Here is a 25,000-nt window from a genome sequence, read left to right on the forward strand (position 1 = left end):
CGTCGCGTCCCCCTGCGCTCTCTAGTGTCAACGAGGCGTTACAGGCCCGCGCTATCGCTCCTGCTCGGGCTGAAGCCTTCACGTCTGTGCTTCGAGCCTGTCGCGAGTCCGGCCGTACGCTTCGGTCTGTGACGTGCGGGATGTCGTCTACCGGCCGTGGTCTCCTGCTCGGGGCGAAATTATTCATAATTCTCCCTGACGGTTGTCTCTGCTCATGTTCTTTCAGAGATAAGCAGACTCTGTGCTGAGAGTCCTGAGCCTTGGTTTTGTTTCATCCCCCCCCCCCCTTCCCCCTCCATCCTCCCCGAGGGCGGCAGTAAAGAGGCATCACTAAGGCTGTTAAATTGTTTTGAGAGTCTCTCTAAATGTCTTCCTTTTTTCTCTCAGAATGAGAAAAACACCGCTTAGACACATTAGAGATGTTGTAATCATGGCAGTGCAAATTGACTGATTATTCTGCCACGGTAATTACGCCGAGCATCATTTCAAAAGAGCGAGCTGAACGCCGGCTTGTTTTTAAACGTCGAGGAAAATTGTAGCTAGCTGCTAATGTTCTTAAATCAGACGGACGTCCGCGGGTGTGTTAATGGCGTAAAATAGCATTACGGGGGGGGGGGGGGGGGGTGAGAGAGAGAGAGAGAGAGAGAGAGAGAGAGAGAGAGAGTATTTTGTGAGCTTTTGTCATATTAGTTTAGAGAAAATATTTTTAAAAAAGCCAGCAGTCAAAAGTTTGTACACCCCTGCTCATTCTCCTGTTTTCGAATAACACTGACCTGTAAAAGTGCTACACGAATCCAAAGTATTTCATATTTTAAATTCTTAACTGTTTTCCTGATGAAACTCTACACACTCTGTAAATGTCATTCTCAGCACTCCTCAGTGCTCCTCAGTGCTTCTCAGCTCCTCCTCAGTGCTCCTCAGTGCTCCTCAGTGCTCCTCAGCTCCTCCTCAGCACTCCTCAGCGCTCCTCAGCTCCTCCTCAGCGCTCCTCAGTGTTCCTCAGCTCCTCCTCAGTGCTCCTCCTCAGTGCTCTTCCTCAGCTCCTCCTCAGCACTCCTCAGCTCCTCCTCAGCGCTCCTCAGTGTTCCTCAGCTCCTCCTCAGTGCTCCTCAGCTCCTCCTCAGCGCTCCTCAGTGCTCCTCCTCAGCACTCCTCAGCTCCTCCTCAGCGCTCCTCAGCTCCTCCTCAGCTCCTCCTCAGCGCTCCTCAGCGCTCCTTAGCTCCTCCTCAGCGCTCCTCAGCTCTTCTCAGCGCTCCTCAGCTCCTCCTCAGCGCTCCTCAGCTGTTCTCAGCGCTCCTCCTCAGCGCTCCTCAGCTCCTCCTCAGCGCTCCTCAGCTGTTCTCAGCGCTCCTCCTCAGCGCTCCTCAGCTCCTCCTCAGTGCTCCTCAACGCTCCTCAGCTCCTCCTCAGCGCTCCTCAGCTCTTCTCAGTGCTCCTCAGCACTCCTCAGCTCTTCTCAGCGCTCCTCAGCGCTCCTCAGCGCTCCATGACAAACTACTCATCTGGGGAAGCTAATATCACTGCTACTACTACTACTACTACTACTACTATACCCAGGCTTTAACTTCACTGTTTGCAAATTTCTAGCAAAAGCCTTTACCAAAATTTCACTGAATATATTTAATCAGTGTGTCCTTTGTTTCATATCGCAGTGTGTGTGTTTGTCATTTAAAAAAAAAAAGAAGTAAAAATTAAGCACAAAAATGAAATCTGAATTTCCACTTAATTATAAAGTAGAAAATGAAGCTGATGGCTGCTGACAGAAACTGCTGAAGAGTAAAGAAAAGAAAAGAGAATGAAGCCGCAGTAAACTCGGTTCTGTGTCACTTTCATACCGGACTCGCTTTGGGTCTTTACTGCGTCTGTCCCTCCTTCCAAAGTCTCTTTGGATTTTCTTTTTTTTTTTTTTTATCTTTCTTGTCAATTTTCTTTTTTCTCTCGATCCTTCTTTCCTTTGACGTCCTTCCATCCATCTTTTGTTCTTTCCTTTCCTCCTTTACTTCTTTTTTTTTTCTTTCTTTCCTTCACTCCTTCCTCTCTTTCTTTCTTTCTCTTTCTTCTTTCCTTCTTTCCTCCCCTCCTTTTCTTTCATTTTCTTTTGTCCTTTCCATTTTTTTTCCTTCCTTCCTTTTCTCCTTTCTTTCATTCCTTCCCTTCAGACCTTTCAATCATTCCTTCCATTCCTTTCTTCCTAGGTTTCTGTCTACCCATCCTTCTGCCTTTTTGGACTCCTTTTCTTTCTTTCTTTCTTTTTTCTCTTTCTTCACCTGCTGTCCATCTCTCGTTTTTTTTTTTCTTTCTGTCTGTTATTCGCTGTGGGTTTTTAAAAGGAGAACAAACTGCACATCCAGCATGTCTTTGCTGAGGGGAAAATTGTGTTTATATATTGAACCATTCCTTTAATGCCCAGGCAGCTCGTGTGTATGGTGTTTTTATTTATATATATATATATATATATATATATATATATATACACACACACACACGCTGGGCTGTGAATCCTCTCCCATGCTGCCGCTTTCTGAGAAGAAAGAAAGAAAGAAAAGTAAGCACTATGTATCTCAGCACTTACAGAAAGACGGAAACGAGTTTTCTGAGTTTTTTTTTTTTTCTTTCTGCCTAACTGACTTCACCTGAGCTGCAAATACCATCTGAGGACGTGACCTCAATTACTGTGCTGCTGCTGTTTTGTTGTTTTTCCAGAGTGCAGGAAAGATGAGAGTAGAGAAGAGCTTTAGAGAAAGCCCCAGGTAGCTATGTAATCGAGGAGGAAGGTGTGTGTGTGTGTGTGTGGGGTGCGATGTGGTGGGCTGGGCAGCTCAGAGCTGGGTAAAGGGAAATAATTGCCTTCTCTGTGTTTTGGGTTGTTTTATCTTCCCTGGCTGAATGATAAGGCGCTGGTTAATGGAGCCGGTTATCAGAGCTGTACCCTGCTGAACGGTAACCAGGAGAGCAGGTCGGCTAATGGGAGCGCTGGAGTATTAGCAGCACTGTACACATTCACTCTGCAAACCCGAGCCGGGCATAAACACTCTCTCTCATTCAGCCTTGCATTACTGCACTCGTGCTGTCACTGTAAAATAGATTGGTTGAGAAGATTCCGTGCCACAAGTAGCAGTCGTGGGGAAGGATCTTCCTAAAAGAAATCTCTGACTCGGGCAGTAATTCAGCTAGTGGTGTTTGGAGATAGAGGGGTTGTTCATATGAGCACCACACCCACAGCGAAGCACGGTGATGGGAGCATGATGACCTGCAGCTGCTTCTGTGCAGATGGTACCAGGGCATTGCACGTCACTGAGTGAGACGGGCATGGAGAGATGTACCGCGACGCACCGCAGGAGAATTTCATCTCGACAGCCAAGAAACTGGGTCTGGGGAGAAGATGGATGTTCCGACAAGACCCGAACCCCAAACCTACAGCCAAAACAACCCAAGAAGACCTTACATGGCCTAACCAGTCCACTGACTCGAGTTCTGGTCAAACTCTCTAGAGCAGTTTGAATTTGTGAGTCCATCAGGTGGACCCTTGTAACCTTGAGGAATTGAGGACTGTCGAGAGGAACGGGACAAAATGGCACCATAAAAAGCTGATTACTTCTGATCTACTGCTGATTACTTCTGATCTACTGCTGATCTACTTTTGATCTGCTGATCTACTTCTGATCTACTTCTGATCTACTTCTGATCTGATTACTGCTGATCTACTTCTGATCTACTGCTGATCTACTGCAGATTACTTCTGATCTACTGCTGATCTACTACTGATCTGGTTACTGCTGATCTACTGCTGATCTACTGCCGATTACTTCTGATCTACTGCTGATCTACGTCTGATCTACTGCTGATTACTTCTGATCTACTGCTGATCTACTGCAGATTACTGCTGATCTACTGCAGATTACTTCTGATCTACTGCTGATCTACTTCTGATCTGATTACTTCTGATCTACTGCTGATCTACTGCTGATTACTTCTGATCTGCTGATTGCTGCTGATTACTTCTGATCTACTTCTGATCTACTGCTGATCTACTGCTGATCTGCTGCTGATTACTTCTGATTACTTCTGATCTACTTCTGAAGCAATAATCACCAGCAACAACTTTGCAGCAAACTACTAATGTTTTAATCTGTCAACTTTTTCTCTCTTTTTCTTTTTTCTTTCTTTTGTTTTCTTTTTCTATTCTTTCCATTTTCTTTCTTTCTTTCTCATTTCTTTCTCCCCTCCTTCCTTCCTTTCTTTCTTTCTTTCTTTCTTTCTTTCTCCCCTCCTTTCTTTCTCCTTTTTCTTTCATTCTCCCCTCCTTTCTTTCTTTCTTTCTCCTTTCTTTCTTTCTTTCTTTCTTTCTTTCTTTTTCTCCTTTTTCTTTCATTCTCCCCTCATTTCTTTCTTTCTTTCTCCTTTCTTCCTTTCTTCCTTTCTTTCTTTCTTTCTTTCTTTCTTTCTTTCTTTCTTTTTCCTCTATTTATAAATTGAGGAGATATTTTAAAAATGTACCACTTATGAGAAACGGTGTATTCTGTTCACCTTATACAGTGTATTTCATAGTAAGCCCAGATTTCAGATCACCACTGAGCTTTATAACTGCGACAGCAGTGTGGATCAGTTCTTATTGATTATTGTTTTAATCTCCAGTCATATACAGCCTCATATAATAACTGAATGGCTTTCTGATGGACCTCCCTGCATTAATCTCATAAATACTTACACACACACACACACACACACACACACACACACGTTCCTGTTTGTGTTGCTCTCCCTGCAGTAAACTTATTTGTAAAATGAATCTTATTTGATGTAAAAGCCCCTCAAGGCATCGTATCTTCCAGCCTGGCCGCGCCTCTGACAGCGCCGACTCGTTTTGGCATGAGATATATTTTTCATGTTTAAGCTCTGAAAAATGAGAATCAATACCGTATGCCCTGTTAGATCACATCCTCTTTTGTCCTGTTCCCAGTCCGCTGTCACTGCACCTTGCCAAAGCATGAAGAAATGAGAGCTATCGATTCAGCAGAGCTCTTTCTTCTTATTTCTTAAAGCTCTGTGTAAATGGCGTGCGTCAGCCCAGCTCCAGCTCTCCATCTCTACACCAGTGTTAGAGGAGGAGAGTCTATCAAGGGCCATATCAAGATCCTGCCCTTCTTCTAACTGGGAAAGGGGAAGCATCATGTTTGGTCAGCAATATATTTTCATTCTGTTTCTGACTTTTAAAGAGTATTGGGATGTTGTTGGGTATAGCTGAGTAGTGGTAGGTGTAGTAGTCTGGGTATAGCGGTGTAGTAGTCTGGGTATAGCAGTGTAGTGGTAGGTGTAGTAGTCTGGGTATAGCTGAGTAGTGGTAGGTGTAGTAGTCTGGGTATAGCTGAGTAGTGGTAGGTGTAGTAGTCTGGGTATAGCAGTGTAGTGGTAGGTGTAGTAGTCTGGGTATAGCAGTGTAGTGGTAGGTGTAGTAGTCTGGGTATAGCTGAGTAGTGGTAGGTGTAGTAGTCTGGGTATAGCAGTGTAGTGGTAGGTGTAGTAGTCTGGGTATAGCAGTGTAGTGGTAGGTGTAGTAGTCTGGGTATAGCTGAGTAGTGGTAGGTGTAGTAGTCTGGGTATAGCTGAGTAGTGGTAGGTGTAGTAGTCTGGGTATAGCTGAGTAGTGGTAGGTGTAGTAGTCTGGGTATAGCAGTGTAGTGGTAGGTGTAGTAGTCTGGGTATAGCAGTGTAGTGGTAGGTGTAGTAGTCTGGGTATAGCTGAGTAGTGGTAGGTGTAGTAGTCTGGGTATAGCAGTGTAGTGGTAGGTGTAGTAGTCTGGGTATAGCAGTGTAGTGGTAGGTGTAGTAGTCTGGGTATAGCTGAGTAGTGGTAGGTGTAGTAGTCTGGGTGTAGCTGAGTAGTGGTAGGTGTAGTAGTCTGGGTATAGCAGTGTAGTGGTAGGTGTAGTAGTCTAGTGGTAGGTGTAGTAGTCTGGGTATAGCAGTGTAGTGGTAGGTGTAGTAGTCTGGGTATAGCAGTGTAGTGGTAGGTGTAGTAGTCTGGGTATAGCAGTGTAGTGGTAGGTGTAGTAGTCTGGGTATAGCTGAGTAGTGGTAGGTGTAGTAGTCTGGGTATAGCGGTGTAGTAGTCTGGGTATAGCTGAGTAGTGGTAGGTGTAGTAGTCTGGGTATAGCTGAGTAGTGGTAGGTGTAGTAGTCTGGGTATAGCAGTGTAGTGGTAGGTGTAGTAGTCTAGTGGTAGGTGTAGTAGTCTGGGTATAGCAGTGTAGTGGTAGGTGTAGTAGTCTGGGTATAGTAATGTAGTGGTAGGTGTAGTAGTCTGGGTGTAGCGGTGTAGTAGTCTGGGTATAGCTGAGTAGTGGTAGGTGTAGTAGTCTGGGTATAGCTGAGTAGTGGTAGGTGTAGTAGTCTGGGTATAGCAGTGTAGTGGTAGGTGTAGTAGTCTGGGTGTAGTAGTGTAGTGGTAGGTGTAGTAGTCTGGGTGTAGTAGTGTAGTGGTAGGTGTAGTAGTCTGGGTATTGTAGTGTAGTGGTAGGTGTAGTAGTCTGGGTGTAGTAGTGTAATCTGTGTATAGTAGCTTGTGCTGTAGTAGGTGTAGTAATGAGTAGTAGATATGGTAATGTGGTAGTCTGGGTATAGTAGCTTGTGCTGTAGTAGGTGTAGTAATGAGTAGTAGATATGGTAATGTGGTAGTCTGGGTATAGTAGCTTGTGCTGTAGTAGGTGTAGTAATGAGTAGTAGATATGGTAATGTGGTAGTCTGGGTATAGTAGCTCGTGCTGTAGTAGGTGTAGTAATGAGTAGTGTGGTAGTCTGGGTTTCTCCCTTCAGTCTCCTCTTTAGGAGGTGAAATGCTGTTCAGTTGGGTTAAGATCTGGTGATTGACACTTTCCCCCCCGATGAAGTCCTTTGTTGAGGTGTCAGTGTGTTTTTGCTTATTGTCTTGCTGCATGATGACGTTCTTCCCAATTCGATTGGATGCATTTCTCTGTAACGCTGTTCCAGAAGCAGCCGTGCAAGCCCAAGCCAAGACACTACCTCCACCATATTTCACAGAGGAGCGTGTATGTTCTGGATCATGAGAAGATCCTTTCTTTCTCCACACTTTGGCCTTTCCATCACTTTGGTAGAGGTTCATCTCGGTTCCAGAACTTTTGTGGATCATCTCTGTGTTTCTTTGCGAATTCCAATCTGTCTTTCTGATCCTTACTCATGATGAGTGGTTTGCATCTTGTGGTGTGGTCTCTATATTTCTGCTCTCAAAGTCTTCTTCAAACGGTGGATTGTGAGACCTTCACCCCAGCCCTGTGGTGTTTTTTTTTTTCTTTTTTTTTTTTTTTTATTTTCTTCACGATGTTTCTGCTGTCAGCTGCTTTTGTTTTCCCTTCCCGTCCTGCTCCATGTCTGGTTGTTAAGTACACCAGTGGTTTCTTACTTTTTTTCAGGCAATGCTCACTGCTTGTGCAATGGCTCTGATAGATCTCCCCTAATTTCCCCTAATCGATTTCACTCTAACAGGGCACACCTTGGCAACAAGAAACACCCGTCAGTCACTCGATCACTTGAAATATTAGGCGGTTTGAACCAAAAGGTGACATGTTCTAAGTCGTTTAACACATCTGGATGAAAATAATAGGAAACGAAAGCAGAAATTCTGAAATGATCTCAAACCCAAATGTGTTCAGTGTACAGCGAAAACAGATTGGCCTTGCCGGGCCAATACTTCTGGAGGGGACTGTATATAGAGATGCAACAGTGACGTGAAGGACGTCTCGGGAAGTGATGGATTAACATCAACCGAATGAATTAATTTATACTCGTATAATTCAGTTACCAATCACACCAGATCCATCGCAGTGACTGCGACATGACCTTCCTTCCTCCTTCTTTCTCCCACTGATTCTTTCTTTAGACACAATCGAGGCTGGATCTCAGCGGTCTTCTGTTCAGCACAGCTCAAAGCGATTTTGATTGTCTCACCCCCTCCCCCGATCAAACCCGTCTAACTCATGATCTACCACAGCTTAGATAATTTGCCTCATTAAATTCATATCTCACCATGGGTGATGGCCTCTCGAGAGCAGGAGGAAACTGATTTCCCCCAGAGGCTCTTGAGAAGTTCGGCGTTTCATTTGCATGGTGGGATTTTTGCCTTCTGTGATTGGCAATGGAAAGTTTTTTTTTTTTGTTTTAAAGTTGTAAAAGACAAAGAACAGCATCTCTGTTTTTAATGAAAGGTCCTTTATAGTGTGTGCTGTACCCAGACAGCACTAAAATAGGAATAAACAAAAATATTGGTCTCACAGTGATTATTATTGCTCCCAAAAAGATGTTTTGGGATGACTCAAAACCCAAAACAGATGCAGTTCAGCCTTCACACTTGGTGTCTTAAGCCTTCACAGACCGTTTTAAAAGTTTGTTTTTTAAAAATTTCTTTAATTATTATTATTATTATTATTTTTTAAAAGTTTTATATATATACATATACACATACACACTCGGCCCAAAAAAATGACGTCTCTTTTTAAAGATCATTTTGTAATATCTACATAGGCTTTACAGATCTTTATAGGAAAGGGTTTAAACAATGTTTTTCACTGTTCATTAACCATAAACAATTACTGCACCTGCACCTGTGGAACTTCCTTATATCAGAAGGACCAGTCAGTATCTGGTGTCTACCAGCTGCTTTAAGTTCTACAGTGTATCTCATCCTCATGGACTGCTCCAGATCTGTCCGATTTTGCTGTGAGATGTTCCCCCACTCTTCAGTAGAAAGGTTTCGTTAGAGTCCTAAGCTATTGTAACTGTGACCTTAATTGCCTAGCGCCTGTAAACTGTTAGGGCATGTGCAATAATTGTTTATGGCTCATTGAGCAAGCATGAAAAAACATTTAACATTGTTTATATATATATATATATATGTATGTATATGTATATATGTGTGTGTGTATATATATATATATATATATATATATATATATATATATATATATATATATATATATATATATTGCATTACATTACATATATACAGGCTTGGGGCGTAACGGAGTACGTGTAATGGCGTTACGTAATCACGATGCAGAAAATGGGTAGCTGTAGTCTGTTACAGCTACGTCCGAAAACAAAATAATCAGATTACAGGTACATTTAGTAAAAAATAAGAATATTATCAGGATTATTATTTTTTTTTCATTTAAAACCAAAGAAGTGAATCTTTTGACAAAACACAACATAGACAGCTGCTTGATTATAGTTCTGGTTCTCTCTCGCCAGTCGTGGCTCACATGAGCTCCTCCTGGTGTATGCACAAAGTTAATTTGGGAGAAATTAATAAATAGTTCTCTGAAATGCTTTCGATAGGGTGACCATACGTCCTCTTTTTCCCGGACATGTCCTCTTTATCGGACCTTAGAAAAGCGTCTAAATTTTGAGAAGATATCCAGGATTCGGCTTTAGTTTCATTATGATGTGTTTATGGTCTAATACTGGATGATGTGTATGTATGTTTGCATTGCTTTAACCCCTCTCTGTAAGTCCCGCCTTCTCGCACACCGATTGGTCGATTATAAAAGACTTGCAGCAACTACTGGCCAAACTCCTGCCTCTCAACCGTTAGCCTACTCTCAGAGAACGCGTGACGGTGAAGCGCTGTTGTGTACCGCGTCAAACAGTTACTTTACAACGGCAGCAAATAACATCTGTCCTGAGTTGAAACAACGCCTGTGACCATATAAGGTCATTTTTAATTTCGTGTTATTACATCGCTTCGTATTACATCGTCGTTCAAATGTGTCAATGATATTTTATTCCATGGACATTCGAAAGAATGTAGGAAAAAATGTCAAACGTGAACAAAACCAATTATATATATATATATACATATATATTATATAGTGTGTCTTCTTCAGCGTGTTAAAGTCTGCATTCATAGTAACTCATTGAACATTCTACCACATTGAACGCTACTAAGGATGTTTGTACCTTGCCCTCCCTTTATTAAAACATTGCAGTTACTGAATACACACTGAATACTTGTGCAGGTTGTATTCATTTCTAACCCCTGTCCTTGGTGGTGTTTTGTCCTGCTGTCCACAGAAAAGAAGGAGGTGACTCAGAGTCTGGAGAACTACACGTCTAAGTGTCCCGGAGGGATGAACGTCATCACGCTTCCGGACGGACTCAAACTGGCTGCGGTGCCCTTGACCAAGCTGCCCATCATCAGGTGGGTGGGAGGGACAAGTCCCGATCCAGGATTCATGAGTGTAATTGCTTAAAAGGTTTTCAGCCAAAAATTAATAAATTAATAAATAAATAAATAAATAAAATCTAACCTGTCATGCATGGCTACTGCAGTTGCGTGGTTGCTACATGGAGGTTGAACAATCATGATTGCTTGAGTGGCGTCCCGGACAGAGAGCTGTCGATCGAGCATGCTCGTTAGAATATTAGACCACGCCCACCAGGAGTTCAGCTGCCGTTTGAGAGTTTTAGAGCATGTACATATAGCTTTATTTTCAACAAAACTGTAACGAATGTGAAAAGATTACAGATTAAAAAGTAAAGCATAACATCTTTGTGACTGTGTGTGTGACGTTGGGAAGAGTATAACCATTTATCAAGTTTTAAAAAAAAAAAAAAAAAAACACTCGTTTGTAAAACTTTTATAACATTGTGTGTGTTTTTTTATTATTTTTTAATCGATCTTTGCTTCCATTCATTTCTCTGTTCAGTTGTGCGCTGAAGTTGAAAGATTTCCTCAATTTGTCGTCAGGAAAGCGATTTTGAACATTCCTCCCCGTCGGCGTTGCGTCTCGCACCGCATCTTCCTCTCCTCCTCCCTACCGCTCCGTCTCTGTCGCTCTTTCCTCTCCAACCTAAAACGGATGAGCAGTTTTTACATGGCAGTTTGACTGAGACCCTGCGTGCACGATTACTTTTAATAAATTATCGCTTTCCTCGCTCGCCGTTTAAGAAATCATTGTCTTGTTAGAAGAATAAATGTCGCCGTTAATGGCTTCGGCTCGCTTTGGCATTAGCTTTCTGCCACATTTGGGCTGTTGAGATTGAAGAGTTCATTTCTGAAGCGATTCGGTGCTCTCCGTCTATCGGCTCCACCAACGTTGAAGATGTTTCAGTTTGTTTATTGGATTTATTGCTTAAAGAATATTTTCACTTCCAGGACAGTTCATCATTACATTGGAGGAAATACCGTATTTCGTTTGGGTCACTGTGTAGGTGTAGGGTTACCGAGTGTAGCCCGTCGGATGTACGCCGCACGACGTATCGACCACCCTGATGAAACCTGCGTGAAAAGAAAGGGAAAAGATGAGCTTGGCGCCGATGAGCACGTCACATTAAAGTGCCTCTGAAATCAAATTTGGTCTAAAAATACATAAAATTCGTTTTGGAATTACTCTCGTTTTCGTTTTTCTACCGCATCACAGAACGATACATTATTTTTTTTGATGGTTTATACCAAGGCAAAACCGTCATCGTCCAATTAAATGATCTCTAGAACCAAATATGCCCCGCCCCTAGAAGCGTGTCTTGTTCTACGGTAGTATCCCGTTAGCTACCATGGTTTGTTGGTGCGTTTCTTTGTTGGTTTTTTTGGGCCGTGCAACTTCCTGTACACTATTCCTTTTTTTTCTGCCATCTCTTAGTTGTCGATGGTTGTTTTGAAGAGGGAGGTATTTGTAAGAGGTTGCAGTTATGAGGCAGGAATGTTCCAGGGGTGTGGTTTTCCAACGTTAGGCTGTTCAGTGCTGGTGCATTTCCCTACCCCCGAGAACGTGACTCTGTCTTTACAGACAATCAGAGCTTCTCCAGCAGTAAGAGTCAGTAAAAGGCCCTCGTGAATCTATTTTAGCTAGCTTGGTGTCGTCTTCCTGAGAAGTCAGTGAACGACCTCCTGAACTTCAGCGTGCCTCTTTGTTTCTCAGCCGGGAACGACTGTCCGTTCTGCTCGCCAGTGATTCTCTCAGCATCTTCCGGAGTCAGCACTTCCACTTCCCAACCCCGCTGAGTGTTGGCGCCCGAGGCCATGTTGTTCTCCAGTGCTGTGGGAAAGCACTAAAATACACCCACGCTGTGGATAAATTACGATAAACGTCAGTCATTTCCTTCCACAAGTGTCTGTTAGACTTCTGCTGACCGCACGTGTTTCAAGGTGGCTCGCTGATGTCTTGACGCACGGAAAGTTGACATTTTTGTTAATAATGGAAGAATGCTGGATGTTTGACTTCTTTGAAATGTCAGCAAATGAGTTCTTCTTCTCCGTTCGAAACCCATTATATTACCAAAGCATTAGCTTTTGCATAACGTGACGCGATGAGCTTTTCCGAGCCCCCCTCGTATTTAAAAAAAAAAGAACAGCAAACGCAACCTCCCCACGTGCGTGCCAACATGCTCCGTAAAAGGAATGCGCTCGGTCGTTTGGATTGTCACTCAAATAGCATCCTTCCATGAAAGTAAGCATGTCTTAGCCATATTTTGTTGAGGAAACGTACCTGTAGCGACTGACTTTTGATTCTGACTGTAGTGTAACTTTCCGGAACATTACCGTAACTGCTGGAGTAGCACGGCTACCGTAAATACGCACATCACCTGCTAGAGAGATGGAAAGATAACTCTTAGGGTGCTTTGACAAGTCCTAGAGTCTGAATCGGTGTGAAATTGGTTCTTTTGATTCTGTTGTTATTTGGTTTGCACATAAAAACATTGGCTGAGGTGCGTCTAAAGCTAATAATATCCTTGTAATTCATTGAGGTAAACCAATCAATATCGAGTGTGCATAGAAGTCTCAAAAATCACAAATTTGGTGTCGAATTGCTCCGATTCCGAGTTGCAGAGTTCACTTGGAAGCGGATCGACACCACCTCGCTCAGACGCCCACGGACCCGAGCGCAACTGGAGTCCGTTATACGCTGCATACTGTATGTTAAAGCACCCTTATAATACTATTAATGTTCCTTCTCTCCTGCCTTTAGGTCCGTGTCTCTGCTGAATCTGCCTGCCAGTCTTCGTCCACACAAAGTGAAGGGTCTGCTCGGACCGAACGTCAGCTCCGCCAGCCCCTTCATCTACTCGCCCATCAGCATCCACAACAGAGGAGAAGAGCGCTCCAAGAAGATCGGTGCGTCAATAGAGCCTCTCTTCAAAAGCCTCACTTCCTTCCACAAGCTTTCTTTCTGTTGCTGAATAGTGGGAGGGACCATTTTTGAGGAATCATAGAAGTGTTCCATTCTAGAGCACTGTCTTTTGGTGGTTTTGATGAGAAGATTTGGCAGTGTGGGCTCAGTGGTTAAAGGCTCTAGGTTACTGGTCAGAAGGGCAAGAGTTCAAGCCCCGCTAGTATACCGCAGTTCAAAGGGTTCTGAGACTCATAGGCATGTTCAAGAACACTGCTCGGTTCTAGAACACCACTGTTTTCAAGTCTTGACTTGTTTTACAAGCAGATTCTGGTAAGGGTGCAGTAGAACTGTACTAGAACACAGTTCAAAGGCTTTTGAGAATAGTACATGTGTTCTAGATGGCTGATTTGTTCTGAAACACCAGTGTTTCAAGACTTTTGATGATTTTATGAGAAGATTCGAGTGAGGTTGCATGTGGAATTGTAGTGGAACACAGCTCAACGGGTTCCAAGAATCACAGGCGTATTCAAGAGCACTGTTCTGTTCTAGATCACCACTGTTCCAGGTCTTTTGATGTTTATGAGAAGTGTCAAGTAAGGGTGCAGTCGATTTGTAAATGGATTGCGAACATGTTCTAGAACACTGTTCCATTCTAGAACACCAGTCTTTCAAGTCTTGGGATGTTTAAGAGAAGATTCCAGTAAGGTTGCTGTCGAGCTCTAGTATCCTGCAGTTCAAAGGGTTCTGGGGATCACGGATGTGTTTGAGAACACTGCTCGGTTCTAGAACACCACTGTTTCAAGTCTTGAGTTGTTTTACAAGCAGATTCCGGTAAGGTAGCTGTAGAACTATAGCGGAACACAGTTCAGAGGATTCTGAGAATAGTAGATGTATTCGAGAACGAACCGAGTGAGGTTGCATGTGGAATTGTAGTGGACCACAGTTCACAGGGTTCTGAGTATCATAGATGTGTTTTTAGAACGATATTCTGTTCTAAAACATGATTATCCGAAGACATTTTAAGAGAAGGTTCCGGTAAAGTTGTATTAGAGGTCTGGAATACAATGGATTCTATGAATCACAGAGGCTTTCTAGAATATTGTTCCCCCATTCTAGAACATCACTATTCCAAGTCTTTTGATGTTTTTGAGAAGATTCCACTAAGGTTGCTGTAGAACTCTAGCCTACAGCAGTTCAAAGGCTTCTGGGAATCATGGATGTGTTCGAGAGCACTGCTCAGTTCTAGAACACCACTGTTTACTGTTTCCAGTCTTGTGATGTTCTACAAGCAGATTACAATAAGGGTGAGGTAGAACTGTAGTGGAACACCGTTCAAAGGATTCTGAGAATCAAAGGCATGACTAGAACACCCTTCCACTCTAGAACACAGTTATCCCAAGACTTGTGATGTTTTGCGAGAAGATTCCAGTAAAGTTGCATTAGAACGCTACAGTAGAGCGGGTTCTGGAAATCACAGAGGTGTTCTAGAAAATCACTTCCTTCTAGAACACCACTGTTCCATGGTTTTTGATTTTTATGGAAAGATTCCAGTGAGCTTGCTGTAGACCTCTAGCATACCGCAGGAACACTACTCGGTTCTAGAAGACCACCGTTTCAAGTCTTGTGATGTTCTGCAAGCAGATTGCAGTGATGGTGAGGTAGAACTGTACTGTAGCCAAACGCACTTCATAGATTTCGGTGTTCTAGAACACGGTTCCACTCTAGAACACAATTATCCCAAGACTTGTGATGTTTTATGAGCAGATTCCAATAAATTTGCATTAGAACTCTACAGATTCTGGGAATCACTGAGCTGTTCTAGAATATCATTCCACTCTAGAACTCTGCTGTTCCATATTCCATATGAAACACTGAGGTATTTATGTACCTCTGCTTACCCAGTGTACATTTTTCACTCAAATCCAGTTTTGAGTTGTCACAACTTCTTTGGCAGAGATGATAATTCTTTGAATTTACATAGCACTTTTCTAGGCATTCAAAGCGCTTTACACTGTTTGGGGGTGAGGGGATCTCCTCCACTAGTGTGTAGCATCCATCTGGATGATGTGACGGCAGCCATAGTGCACCAGAACACACACCACACCCCAGCTGTTGGTGGACAGGATGTAGAGTGATGTAGCCAAATCAGAGATGGGGATTATTAGGGGGCCAATGGGGGAATTTCTCCTGGACACCGGGGTTACACCCCTACTCTTACGATAAGTGTCCTGGGGTTTTTATTGACCACAGAGGATCAGGACCTCGGTTTAACGTCTCGGATGACCTTTTATTGTGAGGTTCGGCAGTTGAGAGCGAGGACGGTGCTGAGTTTACCATCTTTCATCGCAGTACAGTTGTGTGTAGTCAGACCTTCAGCGCAGAGGGATGAAGCAGATCCTCGTTGACGTTCTAACCAATTTAATGTCGCAACGAGCACGTGAAAGCTTGAACGAGGTCTGTACTTACCTTTTACCTAGGGGATTTGTGTTCATTCAGCTACAAGACCATTCGTGAGGTTGAGGTCAGGCGCTGGTGTTGGGTGAGGAGGTCTGGGGTGCCTAAATGTTCCAGTTCATCCCAAAGGTGTTCAGTGGGGTTGAGGTCAGGGCTCTGTGCAGGACACTCGAGTTCTTCCACCTTCATCCAACCTTCATACACCACGTCTTCATGGAGCTCGCTTTGTGTACAGGGGCGTCGTCATGCTGGAACAGGTTTGTAGCCTGTAGCCTCAGATTCCTGGAACCCGATGTCGTCTCCTGCCGTCGTAGCCCATCCTCCTCATGGTTCGACATGTTGTGTGTTTTTGAGTTGCTTTTCTGCTCACCACGGCTGTAAAGAGTATTTGTTTGAGTTACTGTTGCTTTGCGTTGCACTAAAAGCTCAGTCGATTATAAATCTTCCAGGGTGTCCAGGGTGTAATTCCAAACTAGTTCCCCTCAGGATCTTCTCAGAGCCTTCAGCCATGGTTCGGTTCGGTTCCTCTCCCTAGCTCTTTTACCTTGATTTTTACTTGCATTTTGCTGACGTCCTTCAGAAGTTTCCTTCCTGTTTGATCATGCCACCACCCCCAGTTTTCAGTTTCTCCTAAATTCCCATCGAGTCGGATATTTATTTCGTGGTATTTATTTTTGGATCCGGAGAGCTCTGAGGATTTTGGCAGCCTTGCGTCGTGGACAGATGGCTGTTCTGCATGAACTTGCTGCATCTCTCTTTCAAAAGAAATAAAGTTGTGCGATTTTCGAGGCTGCCAGCTTCTCGGCATCGATCTCCGAGGCCGTCTTTTCTGTGGTATGGTGACCATGAGCAAATTCCCCGTTTAGCTTCAATAGTTCTGGACTTAGCGATATTCTCCTGGCAGAGCTTTCCATAGCGACTCTCTGGGCACACACTTCTCCAGTTAAAGGCTACGGGTAAGCTAATGATTCCAGCAGTCATGACGTTCGGCGATGCCGTCTCTTCAGATGAACGTCCAAAGTGTCTCCATGAAGACTGAAGATTCGACTTGTCTATGATTAACAGTCTGTAGATGGATCTAATTAGCGGGAATCTCCATGGCTGGCGTGGAAGAGACCATGACGAGCCAATTGGTAGAAGGTGGTAGAAGAATGTGTAGTCTGGCAGCCATGTTTCTTTTTCTGATCTGTTTGCCAGGTAGTCAAGCTTTTGGTCAATGAAGTCTTACAAGCAAATTAACCTTCGTTTAAAGGGAAGGTTTTGTGCTGCTTTAGCTGCATTGTTGCGTTGATATTTTGTATAGTAAAGTGCCACAGAGGCTCTCCGTTCATTACCGATCTTCTGGTCTCGCCTTCATCACACCTTTTAAATAGTTTTTTTCTAAAATAGGCACAAGCTGAAAATGTCTATGTAATAGGCCCCGCCCATTTAATATAGCAGCCATTTTGTTGCAGGAGCACAGATTGCAACACTGATTGTGTCATGCTGTTGTAGGAAAATAATCAATGATGTGATGGTGTGTTACCAGCTGTTTATAGTTATATTGTGGAATTACTTATGTTTATACACACACACACACACACACACACACACACACACACACACACACACACACACACAGAAATGTAAGCGAACAAAAGAGAATGAAAAGACAGTGGAAAAAAGAATGAAAGTTCATGGGACCGGACGAGGAAGAGCGAAAGAGGGAGAACAAAAGAAAGAATGAAAAAGAACAAGAGAATTCAAACGGAAGAGGCAGAAACGAAAGAGGGGATGAGTGAAAGAGGGAGAACAAAAGTGACCGAACAAAGCAAAGAAAGAAAGCAAGGACAAAAGAAGGAATGGACGAAAGAATGAACAAAAGAACGAAAGAACAAATGAAAAGAAATGAAAAGAAAACCAAAAAATGAAAACGTATGACGAATGAACCAAAGAAAGAACGAAACAACAAAAAGAGAGCAAACAAAAGACAGAAAGAAAAAGAATGAAAGAAAGTCCGTGAAGCAGGTTAGTTCCCGTTGTCGCTTACATTACAGCAGCTATAAACAATCGTTCCCTCACCAGCCCTCTCTCTATCCTCCCTCACTATTCTCTCTCTCTATTCTCTTTTTATTCTCTCTCTCTCTATTCTCTCTCTATTCTCTCTATTCTCTTTTTATTCTCTCTCTCTCTATTCTCTCTCTCTATTCTCTCTCTCTATTCTCTCTATACTCTTTTTATTCTCTCTCTCTCTCTATTCTCTCTATACTCTTTTTATTCTCTCTCTCTCTATTCTCTCTATTCTCTTTTTATTCTCTCTCTCTCTATTCTCTCTCTCTATTCTCTCTATACTCTTTTTATTCTCTCTCTCTCTATTCTCTCTATTCTCTTTTTATTCTCTCTCTCTCTATTCTCTCTCTCTATTCTCTCTCTTTATTCTCTCTATACTCTTTTTATTCTCTCTCTCTCTTTATTCTCTCTATTCTTTTTATTCTCTCTCTCTCTATTCTCTCTCTTTATTCTCTCTATACTCTTTTTATTCTCTCTCTCTCTCTATTCTCTCTATTCTTTTTATTCTCTCTCTCTCTATTCTCTCTCTTTATTCTCTCTATACTCTTTTTATTCTCTCTCTCTCTCTATTCTCTCTATTCTCTTTTATTCTCTCTCTCTATTCTCTCTCTATTCTCTCTATTCTCTTTTTATTCTCTCTCTCTCTATTCTCTCTTTATTCTCTCTCTATTCTCTTTTTATTCTCTCTCTCTCTATTCTCTCTCTATTCTCTTTTTATTCTCTCTCTCTCTATTCTCTCTCTATTCTCTTTTATTCTCTCTCTCTATTCTCTCTCTATTTTCTCTATTCTCTTTTTATTCTCTCTCTCTATTCTCTCTCTCTATTCTCTCTCTATTCTCTTTTTATTCTCTCTCTCTATTCTCTCTTTATTCTCTCTCTATTCTCTTTTTATTCTCTCTCTCTATTCTCTCTCTATTCTCTTTTTATTCTCTCTCTCTCTATTCTCTCTTTATTCTCTCTCTATTCTCTTTTTATTCTCTCTCTCTCTATTCTCTCTCTATTCTCTCTATTCTCTTTTTATTCTCTCTCTCTCTATTCTCTCTCTATTCTCTCTATTCTCTTTTTATTCTCTCTCTCTATTCTCTTTTTATTCTCTCTCTCTCTATTCTCTCTCTATTCTCTCTATTCTCTTTTTATTCTCTCTCTCTCTATTCTCTCTCTATTCTCTCTATTCTCTTTTTATTCTCTCTCTCTCTATTCTCTCTCTATTCTCTCTATTCTCTTTTTATTCTCTCTCTCTCTATTCTCTCTATTCTCTTTTTATTCTCTCTCTCTCTATTCTCTCTCTATTCTCTCTATTCTCTTTTTATTCTCTCTCTCTCTATTCTCTCTCTATTCTCTCTATTCTCTTTTTATTCTCTCTCTCTCTATTCTCTCTCTATTCTCTCTATTCTCTTTTTATTCTCTCTCTCTATTCTCTCTCTTTATTCTCTCTATACTCTTTTTATTCTCTCTTTTCTCTCTCTTTTCTCTCTCTATTCTCTCTTTATTCTCTCTCTTTATTATCTCTGTCTCTTCTCTCTCTTTTCGCACATACGCACACGTGCACACACACGCACTTACATGCACGCACACACGCACACACGCACACACGCGTATATAGACTCATAGATGTTGATACAGTCCTGCTTTCAGACCTTGACAGCAAACACATCACACCTATGATCATTTTGACTATTTACACCCTAACGTTGTGTGTGTGTGTGTGTGTGTGTGTGTGTGTGTGTGTGTGTGTGTTTGCTGGTAAACAAGAAATTTTAGCCAGAAATGACAATCTGATCATACACGAATTTGTGCCTGAGGCTGGTGTGTGTGTGTGTGTGTGTATGTGTGTGTGTGTGTGTGTGTGTGTGTGTGTGTGTGTGTCTGTGTGTGTGTGTGTGTGGTCATCAGACCAACCAGGTAATTGGATTACAGACAGACAGACACACATACACACACACACACACACACACACACACACACACACACATACACACACATACAGGCACAGGGAACAGTGTGTGTTTGGAAGTTGTGTGTGTGTGTGTGTGTGTGTGTGTGTGTGTGTGTATGACAGTCTGTTCTTTATTTCTCATCAATTTCTCAAGTGTGGCTGTGTGTCAAGTGTATTCTGTCCTTCTGCCATTCTGAGTGTGTGTGTGTGTGTGTGTGTGTGTGTGTATTCTGGGTTTCTCAACCTCCTGCCACAGAACCGGGCTGAGTCACAAGCACGTGTGCACAACAAAGAAAGAAAGAAAGAAAATGAAAATCGGAAGAAATGATACAATTGCAAAAGAAAGAAACTGAAATGAAAAGAAAGAAAGCCAAACACATGTGTAAAGAGGATCAAGAGAGAAAGAAAGATAAGTGGGAAGAATGACAACTAAAGAAAGAAAGAGAGAGTTGGTAAGACATGAAGGGGACGCGTTCCTCCAGTTTCTCCTCACTGTGGAACTGAAACCCGTGGTGAAGTTGTTCTAGCTGGACAGCTGATGATGGCTGGTTCTGACATGTTCTCCTCTCATCACCTCGCTGTGGAACCGATCTTTACTGCTTTAGCTAGCATGCTACAGTGACAGGATGCAGAACAAAATACACACATTAAAGAACACATTATGTGATGCGAACACACACACACACACACACACACACACACACGATAGGCCCTGAGGGATTTCTGGATCATTCCTTCGATGCCACCTGAGGTAGAGATGAATTCATGAAACATCATGAGCTCGCTTTCTCTCTGAACCATCTGCCTGATAAATCTCCCCGTACACTATAAAGCATGAAGTCAGAATGTGTGTGTGTGTGTGTGTGTGGGTGTGTGTGTGTGTTCACAAAGTGGCTTCCTGGAGCGAAGGCGAACTCTGGGCAGATTGAGCTGAGATCGACGTGTCACTGAGAGAAGTCGATATGTCTGATGTGAAGTGTGGCTCACCACAGGCATGCTGGGATACGGTCCTGGTGTAATGCGCAGGTTTAGGCTGAAAAAGGTTCTTTAACAGGTTCTCAGGGAGACCGGGCTCTTTACACAGCAGATTCAATACAGCCTGCTGCTTCAGGATACAGTCCAGGATAATCCGTGCGTGCTCAGAGTTCACTTTATTCAATACAATTCACAGGGAATCAAATTCACAGGGAATCACGTTTGCAGGGAATCAAATTCACAGGGAATCAAGTTCACAGGGAATCAAGTTCACAGGGAATCAAGTTCACAAGGAATCAAATTCACAGGGAATTAAACAGGAACTAACCTGCTTCAAGAGCGTTCATTCATTCTTTCTTTCCTTCTTTCTTTTGTCCATCCTTTGGTTTGTACTTTCTTTTGTTCTTCCGTTTGTCCGTTCTCTGTTTTGTTCTTTATCTTTTGTTCTCTCATTCGTTCTTTCATTCTTTGGTTTGTTCTTTCTTTTGCTCCTTTGTTCTTTTATTCTTTCATTTTTTATTTTTCTTTTACCTTCATTTGTTCTTTCATTTTTTTCTCTGTTTTTTTGTTCTTTCTCTTTCACTCTTTCTTTCATTCATTCTTCCTCTTGTTCTTTCACTGTCTTCTCATTCTCTTTTGTTTTCATTCTTTTGTTCTTTCTCTTTTAACAAAATCAAACAATTGCAAGCACAACGCAGGTTTATGAAAAATATATATATATCTTTGTTAAATATATAAAGATCTGGAGAGATTCTGTACGGAGGAACGCTCTCAGATCCCTCGCCATGTGTCCTCCAACCTCATCAGGCGTTATAGGAGAAGACTCGGAGACGTTATCTTGGCAAAGGGATCTAGCACAAAGTATTGACTAAAAGGGTGCCAATAATTGTTGCACACCTATATTTAACAAATATATATATTTTTTTGGATAAACCTGTGTTGTTTTTGTAATTGTTTGATATCCATGAGAGCAGAGTATTTTATTGAATTTTTTAACAAAAGATCAAAAGGTTAAACAATAAAGACGATTTTTTCAGTGCGTTCTTCGCTCAGATTTACCCAGGGTGCCAATATTAATGGATCGCACTGTAGGTCATTTATTAAATCAGCTATTTTGCCCTCTTTCAAGACCTAACTAAAAGTGTGTTTTATTCTTCCCCAATATGACCGTAACCAGTCAGACCAAGGGTGCCAATATTAATGGAGGGCGCTGTGTATGTCAGAGATGCCAGTTGGCCTTCTTGCTGTACCATCTCAGTTATTACAGCTTTTCTAAGATGGTTTTGCTTTGTTTTTTTTGTTTTTTTTATAAATAAAAGTCGCAACCTTTACTCATGTCAGAGACTGCTGCCACTGCGATGGTTGTTCTGGACTGTCCTGTGAGTGTTGCAGAACTGTGAGGAGTGAATAGCACTGCACTAATGATCTGACGGTGGACATGAAGAAGGGTAATGCAGGGTAAAAGAGGACGACATCTCCGATGGACACGTCACTAAACCGAGCTTGACGTGGTCATCGAGCCAATAATTCAGTGGGACATGCCTCCTCGCTGACTGTGGTATGCTGAGCAGTAGTCCGGAATGCACACATCATCAGAGCACAAGACTCGTCCGTCTGTCCATCTTCCCATCTGTCCATCCGTCCAACCGATCAACTACCGAACCAGTTAGCCTTCACTGTATGTGTTTGACTTGTAGAGTTGGACAGAGTGTATTTACTGAAGGAGTAAGGGCTGGATGCTAATCACCTCATAACCAGTGTGTGTGTCGCTCATCCATCCAGCTCTTCTTCCGCTTCTTCTTCTTCTCCTCCGAACTACTGGTCAGCTCACATTCATCCCCCCAGCGATCTGTGTTAACCAGTGTGTGTATTCCAAACTACTGATCAACCTCCATCCATCCATACATCTTTTAAACGCCTTCTTTTTATTCACTTAATAATCTTCACCCCTCAAAAAACATCTAGACATCCTTCTATACAAGCGTTCTAATAACCAATCTGTGCTTTCCTGACCAATCTGTGCTATCCATCCATCCATCCATACTAACCTTCTACGCCCCAGTGTGTTCAAACTACTGATCAACGTCCATTCGTCCCCCCCATCCATGTTAACTGCTGTGTGTCCAAAATTCCATCCATCCATCCATGGTTTTAAATAGTGAACACTGAGCATTTTGTCCATGCAGAATGATTGACAGGTGTGTGAGGAGTGTCATTTATTTTGGTAAATAAGCGAGGTGTGTGTGGGGCACGCTGCTTTACCCTACACTACCCTACACTACCCTACACTACCCTGCCCTGGGTGAGGGGACGTCATTAGCTTGTTTTCTATAAGCACGGACGGATTCTTTGAGCGGTCGGGGCTTTAATGCGGAATAAACTGTTCAGTTCCTTTAAGGACGTTCTCTCGGGGTCTTCTTTTAGAATCTTAATGCCATCGTCTCTAATTGTCATGCTGAGCCGCTCTCAGCTGGATTGAGACTGAACTGGCACTGTTCTCTCTTTCTTTCATTTTTCCTCTCTTCGTCTCCCCTCCTTCCGGCTTTCACTCTGTTTCTCCACAGGAGGCAACTCTGCACTTAGCTGGAACCTCTCTGCCTGCCCGTCTCGCGCCCTCTTTCTTTCTTTCTCTTTCTTTTTCATTTTCACTCTCTCTATGTTCTGGTCTTTCTCCCTCTTTCTTTTCTTCTTTTTTTCCCCGCTATTTTTCGCATCATCTTCTCAGCGTTCTCCCGTCGTTCTCTCCCTGTCCCTCGCAGTCTTGCTGTCATTCTGTTTCTCCACAGGATTCAGGGCTCCACTTAGCCTCTCGTCTGGTCCCCCGCTCTCTCTCTCTCTCTTTTTCTTTCTCATTTTTCCCTCTGTATTTTCTCCTGCTTATCAGTGGCTTATTTTTTCGTTCCCTTTTAATGCTTCCCTCATTTTTTTTTAAAGCACCCCTTCGCTTCCCCTTTTCCTTCTCGTCCTCTTTCTTTTTGTCTCATTCTATTTTTTCCCCCTCATTTTAGGTCTTTTTCCCTTCTGTCTTTTCATCTCTTTTTTTCTGTCTTCCCTGCAATACTCATCATAAATAAAATATCATTGGCTAATATTGGAACTCTTGGTAAATATGAGCAAAGAAGGCTGTGAAAAATTGTCTTTATTGTTTAACCTTTTGATCTACACCTGGGTGACTTGGAACAGGAAATTGTTCAACCATGTCTTCCTGTTTCACAGGGGTATAAATATGAGGTAACACACAGGCCAAATTCCCTTAGTCATTCATCACAATGGGTAAGAGCGAGGAATACAGCTGTGATGTGCAGCAAAAGGTTGTTGAGCTTCACACAATGGGGCGTGTCTATAAGAAAATAGCACAAGCATTGAAAACGCCCGTTTCACCATCAGGGTAATGATTAAGAAGTTCCAGTCCACTGGAAATGTTATGAATCGACCTGTAATTGGACGTGTGTCTATATCGTCTCAACGCACTGTGAAGAGGACGGTTCGAGTGGATAAAACATCTCCAAGGATCACAGCTGGAGAACTGCAGAAGTTAGTCGTGTCTTGGGGTCAGAAAGTCTCCAAAACTACAATCTGAAGTCACCGACATCACCACAAGCTGTTTATAAGGGTTTCAAGAAAATAGCCTCTACTCTCATCCAAAAACAAACTCGAGCGTCTTCAGTGTGCAGACACGACTGGAACTTCAAATGGGATCGGGGTCTATGGTCAGATGAAACCAGAATAGAGATTTTTGGTAATAAACACAGAGGTGGTTTTGGAGCACACGGAGAGGTAGCCGTATGGAAAAGTACCTCATGCCCACGGTTAAATATGGAGGAGGATCTTTAATGTTCTGGGACTGTTTTTCTGCCAGAGGACCTGGACATTTTGTTAGGATACATGGCATCATGGACTCCATCAAATATCAACAGATATTAAATGAAGACCTGACTGCTTCACACTCAAGGTCCTGCCCTGACCATCCCAGTCCCCTGACCTGAACCCCATAGAACACCTGTGGGGTGAACTGAAGAGGAGAGTCCACCAGCGTGGACCTCGAAATGTGAAGGATCTGGAGAGGTTCTGTATGGAGGAACGCTCTCAGATCCCTCGCCATGTATTCTCCAACCTCATCAGGCGTTATAGGAGAAGACTCAGAGCTGTTATCTCGGCAAAGCGCGCTAGCACAAAGTACTGACTAAAAGGGTGCCGATAATTGTTGCACACATATATTTAACAAAGATATATTTTTGATGAACCTGTGTTGTGTTTACAGTTGTTTGATATCCATGAGAGCGGAGTATTTTTGTGATCTTCTTAAACAAAAGATCAAACGGTTAAACAGTAAAGACATATTTTGCCAATAATATTAGTAGACGGGTAGAAAATGGATCCATACAGAGATTGGTCGATAGATAAATTCTTATTGTAGACAATATCTATCCATAAACTTCGAGGCTCGGATTAGAATTTTGGTTGC

The 25,000-nt window shown here is 42.6% G+C and overlaps 1 protein-coding gene across 2 annotated transcripts in view; it reads left to right on the forward strand.

Moving 5' to 3' along the window:
* trappc9 (trafficking protein particle complex subunit 9) overlaps positions 1 to 25,000 on the forward strand; it is a 246,251-nt gene that overhangs the window by 40,305 nt on the left and 180,946 nt on the right. For both annotated transcript variants that reach the window (XM_053685549.1, XM_053685550.1), the window contains 2 exons: positions 10,084 to 10,210; positions 12,978 to 13,123. In XM_053685549.1, coding sequence (XP_053541524.1) covers positions 10,084 to 10,210; positions 12,978 to 13,123 — 273 coding nt within the window. The remainder of the gene's footprint in view (positions 1 to 10,083; positions 10,211 to 12,977; positions 13,124 to 25,000) is intronic.

The sequence above is a fragment of the Ictalurus punctatus genome, chromosome 14 (genome assembly GCF_001660625.3).
Source record: "Ictalurus punctatus breed USDA103 chromosome 14, Coco_2.0, whole genome shotgun sequence".
In the NCBI taxonomy this organism is placed as follows: domain Eukaryota; kingdom Metazoa; phylum Chordata; class Actinopteri; order Siluriformes; family Ictaluridae; genus Ictalurus; species Ictalurus punctatus.